We start from the raw sequence: 17,330 nt of genomic DNA, 5'->3' as shown, positions 1-17,330 counted from the left end.
AAATCCCTAGTTTGGTATCTTAAACTGTCCAGTCTTATTCAAGCCTATATCTACAAACTTATTTTGTATTACTATCTGCTCCTCTTAATGCCCTATATCCCTCCACCCCCACAGGCACACATACACACACACATAGACTGAAAATTTCAGACAAACTGACCTACTTATCTCCAGTACATGATATTCCATCTCCCCTCCCATCCTCTTTCTTCAAAGAGAAGTGATCATTGCTCTATTATAATAACAACCTTTTATATTAGGGAAATCCAGGATTTTTTCCCTTCCTGTTTCCTCATTCTTTAGTAGGTCAAATTACCCCCAAAGAATAGGGTTGTAACCAATTGGATTTTCTCCTCAGTCTTGTTCAGAACTCACCCAAGTGGGGAGGTCCATTTTATTCTAGTTAATTTTGGGTAGGGGGTAGATCCTTTGTCTAGACTCTCTGGGGTCGGCTGAGAGTAAAAGCAACATAATCAAAGTCACATCCCCCAGGCTGTCATTATAAAAGGTCTATCACTCATTGTAATATTCATTCTTCTCATTAATTGCTAACCAATCAGAGTTGATTACTGTTTTTTGGATTATCCAGCATTCTGAGGACATAAAGGATGAAGAACTTACCATGATGGGTCTTTGGTTTAAGAATGACAACTAAAAATGAATCTTTTTTATTAATTATTCAATAACACTAATTATTAACTAATTAATAAAATCTTTAACCTTGAAATCATGTCTCTTGAACTTTTTATACATCATAACTAAACACCCTTTTTTCTTACCTCTGTGTCTTAGAATGGGGAACGAGTAATAAGATAAGAAAAAGAGAATGGTGGGAGCCTAGATATAATACTGCCTTGTCCTGGCTGCAACATTTACCAACTATATGAATCTCATTAAAAGGGCCTTTCATGGTCTCACCATTTTGACAGGGTTTTAACTTGTGTGAAACCACTCTATTCTTTTCTGTGTACATGCTATTAGGTTTAACCTGCTGGAAGGGAAGATGATTTTTTTTTTCTTTTCTCAGATTCTAACAGTATTTTTCTTAAAGTGAGCCCTTAATTGAATTTAATTTTTCAGTTATCTTCCATTTATGCATCTTATTTAGATAGCACACTTTAAGCTCCATAATAACAAGAGACCCTATTTTAGCTAATGTTTCTATTTCCCAAAGTTGCCAACATAAAATTCTGTGTACAATAGATACTTAATAAATATTTATTTAATTTGTTAAATAGCATCAGTAGAATAGGAGAATTTAAGGAAACTGTACAAGCATTATTAATTCTTTTTAACAAATGAGAAAACTAAGTCTTAGTATGGTTAAAGGGCTTGCCCATGCTTATACATCAGCAACTCAAATTTGATCCAAGGAATCAAGAGTTCTTTATATTAAGCAGCATAGTCATCAGAGAAATCATTCCTTCACTTAGATAAACACAGATAATCATTCTGATAAAAAGTATGGTAAAGAACATCCTTAGATTTCTTATAATCACTGTTATCATACATGTTACTATCATGTTAAGTTATATTTACAAAATATTTTTTTTTCTAATTTCTGAAATGCTCCTAGTATTGGATCTGTTTTATTAGTTCAACACAGGCCTCAAACTCCATGATTTCAAAATTGTTTATTCATGTTATTTCACTTGATAATTTCAGTAGCACATCTGTTAAATGTCACCATGAGCATGAGGGAGCCAAATGTCTGAAGCTGAAGCAAGGGTACTTGCAGCTGCCATTCTCCCATAACTATTCTTATTGGAAAAATACAAAGACTAAAACCAATACAAAAAAAGAATGAGCAAGAAAACTGAAAAATTGAAGGGGAAAGAGAGCTTAAGTTTTTTTTCTTTTTTTTTTTTAATACAATTATGACACAAATTCTCACCTACCCTTCCTCACTGGGTTATTTCACAGGCCTTTCATATCAAATTGCTTTAGATTTTTAATAGGATCAATTAATTAATCAATCATTATTCAATTCAGGAAGACTTTTAGTTGTCTGTATATTCTTCAAATTATGGATATAATCTACTCCCTAGTATCTTCCCTAAATTCTATCCCATTTCCCTATTGGTCACATGTAATCTATCTGTCCTACCTGTATCTTGGATTCAACACATCAAAATTAATAATCTGTAAACTAATACAGGTGAACTAATAATCTGTATCTCCTATCCCCACTTGCCCAAAGACACCATCTGCCTTCCAATCCTCAGACTCCTCACTACAATTAATTATATTAACAGCTATTCAAAAGCCAGTATTATATAATATGCTAAACATTTCCAGGAATTCTTGATCTTTTCTGCCTCTTATGATACAGTGAATAGTGTTGAATCTGGATTCATTAAGATCTGAGTTAAAATTCAGCCTCAGTCACTAATTTTGTGATGCTAAGCAAATCACTTAACCTGTTTGCTTTCAGTTTCTTCATCTGTAAAAAGGGAATAATAATAGCACTATAATCTCAGAGTTGTTGAAAGGAAAAAGTGAGGTAATTTATGTAAAGTGATTTACAAACCTTAAAATGTTATATGTAAATGACTGGTCATATCATTTATATATAATATATCATATTATTGTATATTATATAATATCATTTTGTAGATATATATGTATGTATACACATATATGCATGTATAGATACATATAAATATATATATGTATATAAAATGGTTATGAAAGCAATGATTACCATAGGCCAGTCTGATGAAAACAATAAACCCTTTCTCATAAAATGTTGTTCTCTAGAACCATATGAAGGGGATGGTAAATTTAATTTAGGTATTAGCAAAAATAAAGGTGTGATTTTTTTTTCCTAATCCAATTCAGGAACTCTTAAATCTATGCATAGTTCCCTTATGGATCTATATACATCAGGATTAGAACTACTGGTACAGATATATGTACCATTTAATTAATGCATTAAAAGAACAGGGACCCCTCAAAAAAGTGGTGGATTAAAAAATCATAACTAAGTCTTTTAAAGCAAAATTCCATGTCTCTTACCTGAAAAGTTTTTGTAATCTACTAGATCAAACATGACAACAGCCACAGCTGACCAGGTAATGATTAGTGCAATAACCAGAAGCCATGCAGCGGGAGAGCTGAATGTTGTGACAATATCTTCTGTCATCGATCTTTTCAACATTTTTCCAGATGTCCTGGGCACTGATCCATTTTTGCCATCTATCACAGTGGTAGTTGTAGATGTGTGACCTATACAAATATTAAACAAAAACAAGACACAATTTATGACTTTTTAGGCTACCTAGCCTAACAATAATAAAAGAGTAAGACAACAGAGAATAGACATCACACTCATTGTTTAGAACGTGCTAAACTACAATCCATTTTTAGAACTAAGAAATCAACAGCAAAGCCAAAACAATTATGTCATCTTCTAGCTTCCCTTTTGGATTTCTTGATTTTGTCAATAGCCCTATCATTTTCCTAATCAACCAATCTTCATAAAGCTTTTTTATAATGTTTGATTTCTTTGTTCCCTGTCAGTTGGCTAATCATTTGTAATGTCATTTACATTCCTCCTCTTTCTATTTCTTATTCTACCATTTTTCTTTAAGTCAAAAAATAGCATCTACTCATATTTCTATGCAAGGCAGCTAGGTTTACAGGGAAAAGAACATGAAGGCTGGAGTTAGGAATTCCTAAGTTCAAATCTGACTTCAGATACTTACTAGTTGTGTGACCCAGCATGTCATTTAACCTTGTTTGTCTCAGTTTTGTCTGTTAAAAATGAAAAGGAAAAGGAAATGGCAAAGCACTCCAGTATCTTTTTCAAGAAAACCCTAAATAGAGTCACAAAAATTGGATACAACTGAGACAAACACTCCATGAATGTTTTCACTTTCTAAGAGATATTTTAAAATTGGAGTTTAAATTCATTTGCACATCTTCTTTTAAAAAAGGAAGAATCACATGTGTACTATGCAACATGCTAGAATAGTAAAATGGTTGGAATCATGACAGATGTTTAATGGCTATTTTATTTCTTTAAGTTTACTTTTTTTCAATTATTAAGCATTTTTTTGTATTTACTTTTTCTTCCTATTACCCTTACCTCTGATGCTGAGGGAAAGAAAATAAAAACAAAACAACAACAAAAAAAAGCTCTCATAAAAATATGCATAGTTAGGCAATTCAAAATGTCTCATTGGCATATTAATTTCATAACCTCATTGTGCTTTTGTTTGGAGGTGGATGACATTCATCATCAACAATTCTGTGGAGTCTTGACTGGTTACTGCATTGATTAAATTTTAATATCTTGCATACTTGTTTACTTTTACAATATTACTGTTATTATACACTGTATTCATCAGTTTACTCAAATTTCCCCAGTTTTTTTTTGAAACTTTCCCATCTCTTACACATAATAGTATACTATTGTATTTATATATTTTAATTTCTTTAGGCATTGTTTATTGACTTGATCCTAGGAAAGGGTCAGAATCTTTCATTTTATCTTAGAGAATGAAAAGGTAGCTAGTAATAAGCTCATGAGAGAGTTGGGGATCAAAATTAGGGTTTGTTATAGGGTAATAAAGGCTGTTTACTATCACCAACTTGGTACAAGCCCTTATTACCTCACACTTTGTCTCCATTAGTTCCCACAAATTTCTCCACACTTCAGTCCGTTCTTTATTCAGCTTTCTAAGTCATCTTCCTTAAGTGCAGGTTGAACCATATTTTCCCCTACTCAATCAACTCAAGTGGCTCCTTATTCCTTCTAGGATCACATATAACATCTTCAGTTTGACATTCAAATTTCTTCATAACCTATCCTTCCCTTTCCCTCTGCTCTTTCCAGTCTTTATATATCTTTCCACATACATGTTTGTATTCTATGATATAGAAACTAGCTTCTTTGCTCTTCTTTCCATAGGACATCTCATCTCTTGCCTTGAATATTTTCACTGGCTATCCCCAATACATGGAATGTGCTCCCTCCTCATCTCTACAGGAAAGTATAGTTCTCCTGGTTTCCTTCAAGGTCAAACTAAAAATCTTACTTTATATAAGAAGGCTTTCCTAATGTCTGTTAATTTTAGTGCTTAGCCTCTGTTGATTGTGTCAAATTTATACTGTATATAGCTTTTTTGTACTTGTTTACATATTACCTCTCCATTAGAATATGAGCTCCTTGAAAATAAAGGCTAACTTTTATTTTTCTTTGAATCCCCAGTGTTTAGCAAAATGTCTGGAACATAGTAGATGCTTAGTAAATATTTACTAACTGATTGCTAGGGAAAAATCAGGTTTCAGAAATAACCCAGGAAGTCTATTTTTAGTGCTAAGGTCACAACACCCAAGGTCAATTTAATATAAAGAAGAGAGGATGCAATTTAAAGGCCAAGACACAACAATATCCTTACAAAAATTCTTCTTTGTAATAGAAGAGTCATTTAGAGAAAGAGAGAGATTATATTCCTCAAACATGGCACTACTCATGCAACTTTCAATGCTCAGTGTTCCATGTTTCATGTCCATATCCATCATTGTCTGAAGAATTAGGTCTAGAATTCCCATAAATCTTTTCAAGACATTTTGCTGTCTGCTTGAAACCTATGCTACCAAATGTATCTACCATTAGTCTTCAACATCATTCCTTTCTTCCAAACAAGTTGGTCTGCCCATCATCCCCTGAATAGATTTTACACATTCCTGCTTTAGGAATTAGGATGCATCACATCCAGCCATTCTGGAGAGCAATTTGGAACTATGTTCAAAAAGTTATCAAACTGTACATACCCTTTGATCCAACAGTGTTTCTACTAGGCTTATACCCCAAAGAGATCATAAAGAAAGAAAAGGGACCTGTATGTGCCAAAATGTTTGTGGCAGTCCTGTTTGTAGTGGCCAGAAGCTAGAAAATGAATGGATGCTCATCAATTGGAGAATGGTTGGGTAAATTGTGGTATATGAATGTCATGGAATATTATTATTCTCTAAGAAACGACCAGCAGGATGAATACAGAGAGAATTGGCGAGACTTACATGAACTGATGCTGAGTAAAATGAGCAGAACTAGGAGATCATTATATACCTCAACAACGATACTGTATGAGGATGTATTCTGATGGAAGTGGATTCTTTCGACAAAGAGAAGATCTAGCTCAGTTTCAATTGATCAAGGATGGACAGAAGCAGCTACACCCAAATAAAGAACACTAGGAAATGAATGTAAACTGCTTGCATTTTTGTTCTTCTTCCTGGGTTATTTATACCTTCTAAATCCAATTCTCCCTGAGCAACAAGAGAACTGTTCGGTTCTGCACACATATATTGTATCTAAGATCTACTATAACCTATTTAACATGTATAGGACTGCTTGCCATCTGGGGGAGGGAGTGGAGCGAGGGAGGGGAAAAATCGGAACAGAAGTGAGTGCAAGGGATAATGTTGTAAAAAAAAATTATCCTGGTATGGGTTCTATCAATAAAAATTTATTAAAAAAATAAAATTAAAAAAAGGAATTAGGTTTCATGTTACTTCTATTTAGAGGTAATAAAGAGATGACTGTTAGTGAGGAGGTATTTCAACGAAGAAAATTTGGAATTATTGATCAACCTATGGAAAGACAATAATGAAAAACAGATTAAATACTAGACTTGAAGTTAGGACAATTTTAGTTCAAGTCCTATTCTGAACTCTGGGCATAATACTTCAACCTAAAACATGTAACACTTCCTACATGTGTGACTTTGAGCAAGTCACTTAATCCCAATAGCCTCACCAAAAAAAAAAAAAAAAAAAAGTAAAGAAAGAAAGAAAAAAATAAAGGTCATGGCCAAAGCTAAAAGATGAAGAATAAATATAATTCCAATGTGACTCAAAGTTATATCACATCATTAGGATGTAAATAATCAAAAAGCAATGGTCAGTTATAGTAGGAACAATATTTCTATGTTGGCTGTGTCAATTGTCTGGTGATGGAAATATAAGGACTGGAAAGAAGGTGAGATGGCAAAAATAGATAACTTAGTTATAAAGAACACCAAAGCCAAAGGATAAATCAAGAATAGGTGCCAAAGATAAATAACACTAAAGGAATGAACAGAGCAGCCAGGAATGTGAACTAGATGAGACATAAACCAGGACAAGTCAAGATCAGACAACAGGAAAACAGAGCATACGTGCACAAAGTTCAAGGAGATTCAAGGAGATAAGATTATGTTCCAAAGTTTTCTTGATATAAGATGAAAATTTTCTAAGAGTCTATTGATTAAATACTAATGTCATTCATTAAGTCAGTGATGCAGAGATAATTAATGTAGTTTATTTTGCTTAGATGGCACTAAATATGAAAGCATTGAGTCCTAAGCATCAGTTTCAGCAATGAATACTTTGGAATTTTATAGAAAGAAGGGCAAGGTAAGAGTTTATACATCAGGGGGAAAAAAAGGGAGAAGGGGAATAAAGATTTTTACATAAGGAAGGTCAGAGAATTAGGTGGTCAAAATCGGAACTGAAGTTTATGTCCCAAGCTTGATTTTATAAACTTTATTAGCATGTGTGCCCTGTGGTCTTCTAGCAAACAATGTCAAGAGGCTCAAAATAGAATCTAGGGCACAGTTTTTCTTAGCAGAGTAGCAACAAGAAGACTAAGCCAAAAATTCTCTTATATCAATAAGTTGGATCTTCTCAGTCCTAACTACTGGTAATAGTTTAAGAATCCTTTTTGCTGAGATTTTGGCACACAATGTTTAGAAATGGCATGGCAAAACAAGAATGGAATTTGTGAGTGTTGGAAAGTTCAATTCTGTTGACCAGTACAAAAAAAAAGACATTTTTTAAAAAATGGAATGAGAAATTGGAAGATGATGGGGAGAATCCAAATGTTGGGAAAATGAAGATATGTGACAAACAGCCAAATGTGACATCAAATTACTGAGGGAGTGGGATGCAGATATGAAAATGGAAAAGGAGATACAAATATAGTAAACACTCAAATTCTGTGCAACATTGAAATATGTAAAAGTAAAGACAGAGATACATAAGGATATGTATCATAAAGATTAAAGGTAGAAAACCTAGTAGGAAAATTGAAGGTCAGGATAAGTAAAGATGGATCTAAAACCAGTACATATTGTTCTGGAGCTGTCCTAGTGGAGTGATCAAATGACACATTGACCAATTTCAATTCAATTTCATTTTTCCCCAATTCCACGGGGTACTAAAATATGAAACAAAAGGAGAAAGAAAATGTAGCCAATGTAGATATGGGATAGAAAGCAGATAGACTGGAAGAAGAAAATTAAACTAGAGCTTGGAATAAGCAGGAAATGCAAGAAAGTTAGAAATGCATTGGATTATCACTTGAAGGGAATGAAAATTATGTTAAGGCCAGTTCAGGTCAAAAGAATAATATGTATTAGGAGTGAAGTGGCAAGAATTTGATTGTAGAAAAGCAATGCAATTAAAGGACTGAAAATGGACAGAAGATACTACTACCACAGGCATACAAAAAATTGAAGGAATGTAACTGAAAATAAGGACAGAAAGAAAATTAAAACCTAGCCATCAATGTTGGGTTTTTTTTTGTGAATTCACGTTTCCTGACAACAACAGGATTTTTAATGTCTATGTTTTGCTTGTTGATTTTTATGTTATTGCTTGTTGATTTACTAACACACAATTTGATATACTTTCAATCAAAAAGTGTTTTATACTTGTATTCTAGTGATTTCCTCTAATAACTTGCCCCCCAATCCTACTCTCTGTAATTAATCTTTAATCTCTCCCTATTTACTAGTTTCTTCTTTGATGCCTGTAAGCATGTCAGTGAATTCTCTTCCTTAAAAATCTTCAAATGACCCTACTTCCACTTTCATTCTGTATCTAAATTCCTTCCTTTCATAGCAGATATCATAGGAAAAAAAGCTTTCTATACTCATTACTTCTATCCTCCTACTCATTTCAACCTTCCAATTTAGTTTTTATGGCCTTATCAAATCAAACTGTTCTCTCTAAAGATTCCAATGTTCTGATAAACACCAACTCCAATGACCTTTTCTTAAGTTTTACCCTTCTTGCTCTCTCTATTTCATTTGACACTAATGACTACCCTTTCTTTTCTGGACTTTTCTGAAAATTCTTTCTCTTGGTTCTCCTATTTTTATTTTTTCTACACAGCTGCTAAATTAATATTCTTAAATAATTTCTATATTGCTCAGGAATATTCAGTGACTCCCTATGGTCTCCAGTATAATTGCAAATTACATTGCTACTAAAAAGCCTTCCTAATTTAGCACCAGCTTTCATTTCTAAGCCTAGGATGTTGGACTTAGAATTATTTAGATCATTTCCTTTCATGTGCTTAATATTCCAAACAAGTTGTCTTACTTGTACTTCATACACTCCATTTCCCATATGTCCATGATTGTGCTCAAGCTATCTTCCAATCCTGGAATGTATTTTGCTCCTCACCTCAGCCTCTCAAGAATATTAGCTTTATTCAAAGACCAGTTTGTAAGCATCACCTCACACATGTGATTTGTCTGGATTGACAAAATTATTAGTACTTTCTAATTACTTAATATATATTTATGTATTGTACATAGGTCATTCCTCTCTAATAAAATATATTGGTAGAGGACAGTGACTATATTTGTCTCTATGTCCTCCAATGTTTCACCCAGTGCCTACCAAGTATTTAATACTTAAGTGGATTGTCATATTGTGCTATAGATCAAACTTTGCATAAAACATGAGCTTACAAAATAGCATTTTGGCAGTTCCTGAAATACAATTATACCAAATTCTAAAGTTAAGAAAATATCAACTTCCTTTTCTCAGAAAAATTAAATCAATTATTTTACCATATGATCTTCTAAGGAATGATTCTAAGGAATCAAACAATTCTATTAAAATGCATTCAATGTTCTTAAATTTTGTTTCTTTACACTAGAAATATTGAAAATATAATTCAAAATTAACTGAAGTAAAATTGGTATTCTGAATAAACGAAGCACCAAACTGCTCAACATAATCCAAATTTCCTCTTGGAAAAGTCATTCATGTTCTGTAAGATGTAACAAGCAACCCACTTCAATGGGGAAGAACCTGATTTCTTTTTAAAAGAATGCTATTATTTTACTAATGAATATAAGAATAATTTCAAGTTGCTTCTTGCCATCAAAACCCATCATTTTTAATAACAGTATTTTATCTGTGGTGCTTTATGACCATCAACCATGGAAATTTAAAAACTCAAAACAAAATTATAGATGAACCCAAAAAGTAGTAGAAAGATACATTGTATCTGTAAACACAGTGCAATGGAGCACATGAACACAATTAGTATCTAAGGTACTGAGGACATATAGTGCAAAAAAGAAATTGGGTGAGGTATATGGCCAAGTATGTAGCAAAGAATAAGAAATGATTGTTCCAAGGGCTGCAACTGTGTTTGTGAAATATTAAAAGAACCAAAAAAGTTCTCCAGAGAAAGGGACAAATCTGTTTAGGATGTGTAGAAAGACATATCAATCAATCAATTAAACTTTTCTATACATATATTATGGTTTAGGCATTATATTAGGTGTTAAGAATTTTAAAAAATAAATCAAAACTGAAACAGCTCTTACCCTCAAGAAGCTTGCATTCTGCTGGGGGAGATGGCATATTAAAAAGTGTGTGTGTGTGTGTGTGTGTGTGTGTGTGTACAAAATATATGGTAAAATAATCGAGTATTATTTGCAAAGGAAAGACATGGATGGATTGTAATCTACCTGAGAAGTACCTATGAGATCATTTATTCATTGAAGTAAGCAAATGTCACATGCTAATAATTTAATGCTAGTTCATGAATCAGCTTTTTATTTTGTATTGGGAAAACAAAAACTAATAACAAGAGTCCATGTAAAACTGACCTAAGAAAACCAAATCCATTAGACCTCATCCATAAAAAAACATATCCTTCAATTTACATTATATGAACTTTGTGGTAAATGAATGAGATAATACATATTAAGTTATATGAGTATTCATTATCAGAAGTGAATAATGATAATTCAAACTATCAAATGTTTGTGCTGATTAATTTTAGGACTTTATTTTTAAGAGAATGAAAGCTGGCAGAAAACACTAATAATAGAACTATTAAATTAAAATTTCAAAACTAAGGTAAAATTAAAAATAAGAGAAAGGAATCCTTTCTTTTTTTTTTAATGATGTGAATATAACTTCCAAATTTGTGAACTCAAATAAGTTGAAGCTATTTCAAGCTGGGAAAAAAAATGCTTTAAAAATGCACCTTAAAATCTGTAGTTGTGATAGTGCTCAAAAGATGGAAAATTAGAAAGGGGCCACCATTGATTTTTGTGCCCAATTCCCATCACCTGTAATGGCCATTCTGAAAATGGATGAAGGATAGAAGTGTTTTGAAATACAATTTAAGACCCAAGTGGGGATACAAGTGAATCAAACCTTTGGAATAATGAGCTGCAGAAGAGTAAGTGAATTATGAGTGTTAAGCAGAAGCATGTCTGAAAGCTGATATGTAGTCAATCCCCAGTTTTCTAAATTTAAAAAGGCCTCCTATAAACTCCAACTACAGATAGAAACCTCAGGAATTTTATTCTCTACTTCAGAATTCACTTGAGAAGGTGTCAGATTAAACAGCACTTAGGAAGATAAGATGTTATGAACATTTAGTTCAAATCACATGATAAAAACAAGACCAAAAAAACAAAAAAAAAATTGTCTAATATTAAAGGAAGATATTAAAGTTAATAAGATCTTGCGTAACATAATTAAATATTCATAACATTCTAAAAGGTTTACACATTTTAAAAAGAAGCCAAAATTTGAATTCTTTTTTGAAATCTAAACCAGTATCTGTTTGTAAAATTGTTTTTAATTTATTTTTTCATAAGTATATGTAAAAACTTTTTAACATTCATTTTTATAATTTTTGAATTTCACATTCCCTTGTTTCTTTTTCCTTTCCCCTTCCCTGAGAAGTCAAGCATTTCGATAGAGATTATACATGTATAGTCATGCAAAACATATTTTCATAGTAGCCATGTTGTGAAAGAAAACTTTTATCACATAGTGAATTATTTTCCCAAAATTTTGAATCTTTGTGTTTTCAAACACTAGATTACTATTGTCATTTACTACTATGTACTGTATAGTAATCTATTCCACTGATCTATTTCTTAGACAATACCAATTTGTTGAAGTAATTACTACTTTGTAATGGAGTTTGAGATCTAATACTGTTAATCCACCTTCCTTCATATTTTCTCCCATTGATTCCCTTGGATTTTGGCCTTTGTTCTTCCAGATAAATTTTTAATATTTCTTTCTTTATAAAATAATTACTTGGTAGTTTGGTATGGCATTAAATAAATTAATTTAGCTATAAATGTAATTTTTGTTATATTTCCTCAGCCTAACCATGAGCAATTAATAGTTCTCCAATTATTTAGATCTGTTAAAATTTGTGTCAAATTTGCTTGTGTCAAAATTATTTTGTAAGTGTGCTCACATAATCTCCAGCTTTGCCTTGGCAGATATTTTATATTGTCTGCTTTTATTTTAAATGGAGTTTCCCTTTCTTTCACTTTCTGCTAAATTTTGTCATTAATACCTAGAAATGCTAATGATTTATGCAGATATATTTTATATCCTGCAACTTTGCTGGAGTTGTTAATTATTTCAACTAGTTCTTTTAACTGATTCTCTAGGATAACATTAATATGCCATCATATCATCTACAAAAAGTGATGGTTGTGTTTCCTCATTATCTTCAATTTATTTTTTCATCTCTTATTGTTATTGTTAACATTTTTAGTACAATACTGAAAAAGAATAGTGCGAATGAGCATTCTTGCTTCACATTTGATCTTATTAGGAAGGCTTCTAGCTTATTCCCATTACAGATAATACTCATCATTTTAGATAGATACTTCAGGCTTCTTTAAAAAAAAATAGAAAATACATAAATAATATGGCAGAGCCAGTAGAAATAAAATTGGAAGAGATTTAATCTAAAAGGAAATTATATTTAAATCTTGATTTGTTATTGATTATTCTTTTGAGGGATACCATGCTTCAAGAATTTAATTTTACAAAGGTAGGAATGTCATGTTATTTTGAATAATTCAAAAGATTAGCTTTAGTACAAAATTTATATTTTATTTATGCTTATTTAATTTCATTTATATTTTTATATATCTTTCTTTTAAAAATATTTTTCTGTTCTAATCTCTGACAAAAATATCACAGATGCACCAGCTAATTCTTAATTAACCTACAGAAAAACTATAAAGTAATAATTATAGCTAATTTTTAAATTAAGTAAAGCAAATACACAATCTGTATGAATGAATGAATCAGATTTCCATTATTTATGCAATAGCTGTAAGAAACACCTTTCCAATTCTGTATAAATTTCTGATAACTAATTAGTGCTAGACCAAAAAAATGGAAAAAAAAAGAAAAAGAATTCTCTCCATTCATTTTACTTCACTAATTTTGGCACAACTGTCCAAAAAGAATCTATAATCAGATTATTTAATGTGGGTATAATATTTGATGTTGAGAAGATGGTTTTATGGATGTGGATGAAAACAGAAGTGCTAATGGAGTAAAACAGGAAATTTTGAGATAATATGAAGTTCAAAACTTGGAATTGAAATCAAACTGATTAGGGGGTTTTGAAAGGAGCTTTGACTATTAGACAGATAGACAGATAGACAGACAGACAGACAGACAGATAGATGTAGTTGTCCTGTCATTTCAGTCAACCCAACTCTTTGTGAATCCATTTAGGTTTTCTTGGCAAAGACAATAGAATGGTTTGCCATTTCCTTCTCCAGCTCATTTTACAAATGAGGGAACAAATAGAATTAAGTGACTTGGCCAGGTTTATGTGGCTAATAAGTATCTGAGGCCATATGTGAACTCAGGAAGATGAATCTTTCTGATTCCAGGCTCAGTACTCTATCCATTGAATTACTTAGCAGAGAGAGAGAGAGAAAGAGAGAGAGACAGAAAGGTGGGTGGAGGAGGAGAGGGAGAGAGAGAGAAAGACAGGGAGAGAGGGAGAGAAATTCAGAGAAAGAGAGACAGAGAGAGGGAGAGAAAGAGGCAGAGATAGAAACAAAGAAGAATGGGATGTAGACATATATATATATATATATATATATATATATACACACACATATATATATATATATATATATATATATACATTGACATAAAGGTATATGACTAGATAGATGTGTTCTTTGAAATTTATACAAGCATTTTGATTATTATAACTATAGAAATAGTTTTAAAACAATTGAGGAATGGAGGGAGTTCAGAACACATCTGCAATATTATGTTCAATTTTGCATGAGCCCACATATTTAAAACAATGTCGACAAAGTGCACCATGACCAGAGGATGGCATCAAAGATGCTAAGGATCTAAATCCCTAGTTTCCCTAGTGCCTGAACAGTGTCTCACACTATGTAGGTGCTTAATGATGCTCATGAATTCATTGCTAATAAGGATAAGACAGAGAATTATAATAGCTATCTTCAAGTAACACCATGTTGAAAATTTGCCACGCTGGACCCCAGAAGGTAATTCCAGAATTCAAGTATAATATAAAGACTACAGAGAGTGCTAGCATATGGGGCTCATTTGAAGCCTCTGATCTGTTACAAAAATAATTAAACATAATTACAAATCCTCTTCCCTTCCAGACGTCACATGAAGTCATTTCAACTCAATATAAGAAAATGCTTTCTCAACAATGTTTGCTATCCAAAAGTAAAATGGGTTAGCTATCTCTAAAAGCTCTGAGATTTTTCCACTGTAGATCTTCAAGCAGAGATCAGAGAGGTACACTTAAGAATATTTAGAGAAGATTCATTATGTGAGTATTTGTTGAACTTGATGCCTATAAAGATCTCTTTCAATTTTTAGATTCCATGATTCTTTGATTGATGATCTGACTAGACAGATATGGAAGGAGCTGTGCTTTATAAAGTAAAATTTATTGCCAAGTGGACACTTATACTAATGGCTAAAGAACTGGATTCAAGATAATATTATAGTAAGCAAATTTTGAACTCCAGAGAAGAAACTACATGTAGATTGTGCTTGACTCTTTTTAACCCTGGAATGTTTTATTCTAGGAAATCTGTTCTGGGATTAAAACAAAAACATATCTCTACTTTGAAAAAAAATTAAGAATAATTCTTCATTATTATTGTTACTAAGTTTTAAAATTTGAACAGCATCATGTTATATATGTGTAAATATAGTTACACTGATATCCCTTTACCTCTTCACTGTGGCAATATGAGATAGGCACCTGCTATATAATATATTTGTTTTAATAGAAATATTCTCTCTCCTCTCTCGGTTTCTATGGCACTATTTCCTCCTTGTTCTCTTATCATTCCATCTTGATCTCCTTAATGTCCAATTTAAATATTAATTAAAAAGAAAAGATACTGGAAGCAGACAGGGCAGTTAGGAAGCTATTACAATAATGTAAGTGAGGGGTTATCAGGACCTAAATATGGTGTATCTGAGGAATTAGAAAGAAAGAGATGGATGAAAGTGATATTTATTTTAAATTGGTTTTTATTGATATCTTTTGTTTCTACATCTCCTAGAAGTCTTCCTGTATTCCTTCCCTTGCCTCCACAATGAAGAAAGAACAAAGATTATTTTTAGGGGGAAGAGAGAAGGAAAAATAAGGAGGAAACTGAGATAAGAAAACTCAGAAAAAATATAAACAATAGCTATATTAACTCAGAGCAACAGCTACAACTGCAGAATAATAAAAAAATGAATGCTGTGAAGAACAAACTTGGTCCCAAAGAAGAAATATAAGAATATTACTTCCCTCCACTTTTTTGAAGACTTGGATGTGTTGAGGGGTAGAAGTGTCTAAAGGTGAGGAACATAGTATATAATGTTACCTTTTAAAATATATATTGATATTTTGTGAATTGTTTCTATGCTTCCTTTATTTTTTAATAAATGTCTCCCTTCAATTACTCCCAGAAACACAGGCTTCTCTACAGTGACATCAGCCTCCTAGTGGTTCCTCAAAAAAGACATATCTTTTCTCAGCTTCAGGCATTTTCTCTAGCTATTACTCATATCTGGAATGCTCTCCCTTCCCTGCTCTTCTCTAATTATTGGCTTTCCTGCCTTCCTTTAAATTCCAACTAAAATTTCACCATCTACAGGAAGTATTCAACAATTCTTAATTCTAGTATCTTTCCTCTTTTATTATTTCTTATTTATCCTGCATACTGTTTATTTTGCATATAATTTATATGCTTGTTGTCTAACTCAATGCTTCTTAAATTGTGGGTTGTAACCCCATATGAGATCACATAGCTGAATGTGAGAGACATGAAATTATGATTTATTATCAGTAAATGTTTGATTTGTATACCTATTTTATGTACCTATAAAAATTCTCAAGTAAAAAGAAGTTGCTAGTGGAAACCTAAAGAAGTCCTGGGACTCTAGTTCATTAGATTGTAAGTTCTTTCAGGGCAGGGACTATTATCTCCCTCTTTTCATTCTTTCAATGTTTAAGACAATGCCTGTCTCATAATAGACACTTATTAAATATTTACTGATTGATTAATATGATAACACTATCTTCTTCTACTGATAGTCACTGCTATCTACAGATTCCCACATTCCTAATTTGCATTCTTCCTTTTTCTTCTCTTCCAGCCATTATCCTGACTTCTATCTTATTCTGAAGTAGACTTTCAATTAGAATCCAAATCTTAAAATTACATTTCATTCTCTCCTCTTTTATCACCCCATATTGAATTAATATCCAAATAATTTTGAATAGCCTTTGGAACCATTTTACTTCCCTAATATTTCTTGCATTCTTGTAATACCACAAATTGTGCTGATGTTAAGTTACAACATGTATACCCTCAGTTGGGGGAAAAACAGAACTACATAGGAAAGGATCTCATCCCAAACTGCCATCAAATAGCCTTCCAGTTTTAACTAATTATTCTGACTAAGGGTTAAATTAATTCAAGAGTTGTGGTCTTTGCCTTCTAAAGTGTCTCCTACTTTCAGCACCTTTCAAATTCATCACCCTGAGATAAAAGTATTAGTTTTCCAGTTCTAGTTACAACTTGGGTGAAAAGAAATGATGAGTATATAAAAGAAATGAAAAGTGTTTGGTTATAAGGGATACTATCACTTTAAAAAAAATATGATGACTAAAAACCATTACATTGAATTCCCAATCCCTATATTTTTGCCCACCTGCATTTTTGATTTCCTCCACAGGCTATTGT

General features: G+C 32.1%; 1 protein-coding gene across 2 annotated transcripts in view; it reads right to left on the bottom strand.

Annotated features, from left to right (window-relative positions):
* The window catches only part of LOC100918037 (triadin), a 193,754-nt gene that overhangs the window by 121,845 nt on the left and 54,579 nt on the right, over nucleotides 1-17,330 (bottom strand). For both annotated transcript variants that reach the window (XM_031964334.1, XM_031964335.1), the window contains exon 2: nucleotides 3,019-3,228. In XM_031964334.1, the coding sequence (XP_031820194.1) occupies nucleotides 3,019-3,228 (210 nt within the window). The remainder of the gene's footprint in view (nucleotides 1-3,018; nucleotides 3,229-17,330) is intronic.

Source organism: Sarcophilus harrisii, chromosome 4 (assembly GCF_902635505.1).
Source record: "Sarcophilus harrisii chromosome 4, mSarHar1.11, whole genome shotgun sequence".
Lineage (NCBI taxonomy): Eukaryota > Metazoa > Chordata > Mammalia > Dasyuromorphia > Dasyuridae > Sarcophilus > Sarcophilus harrisii.
The sequence above is the reverse complement of the archived record's forward strand: the minus strand, read 5'-3'. Positions and strand labels throughout refer to the sequence as shown.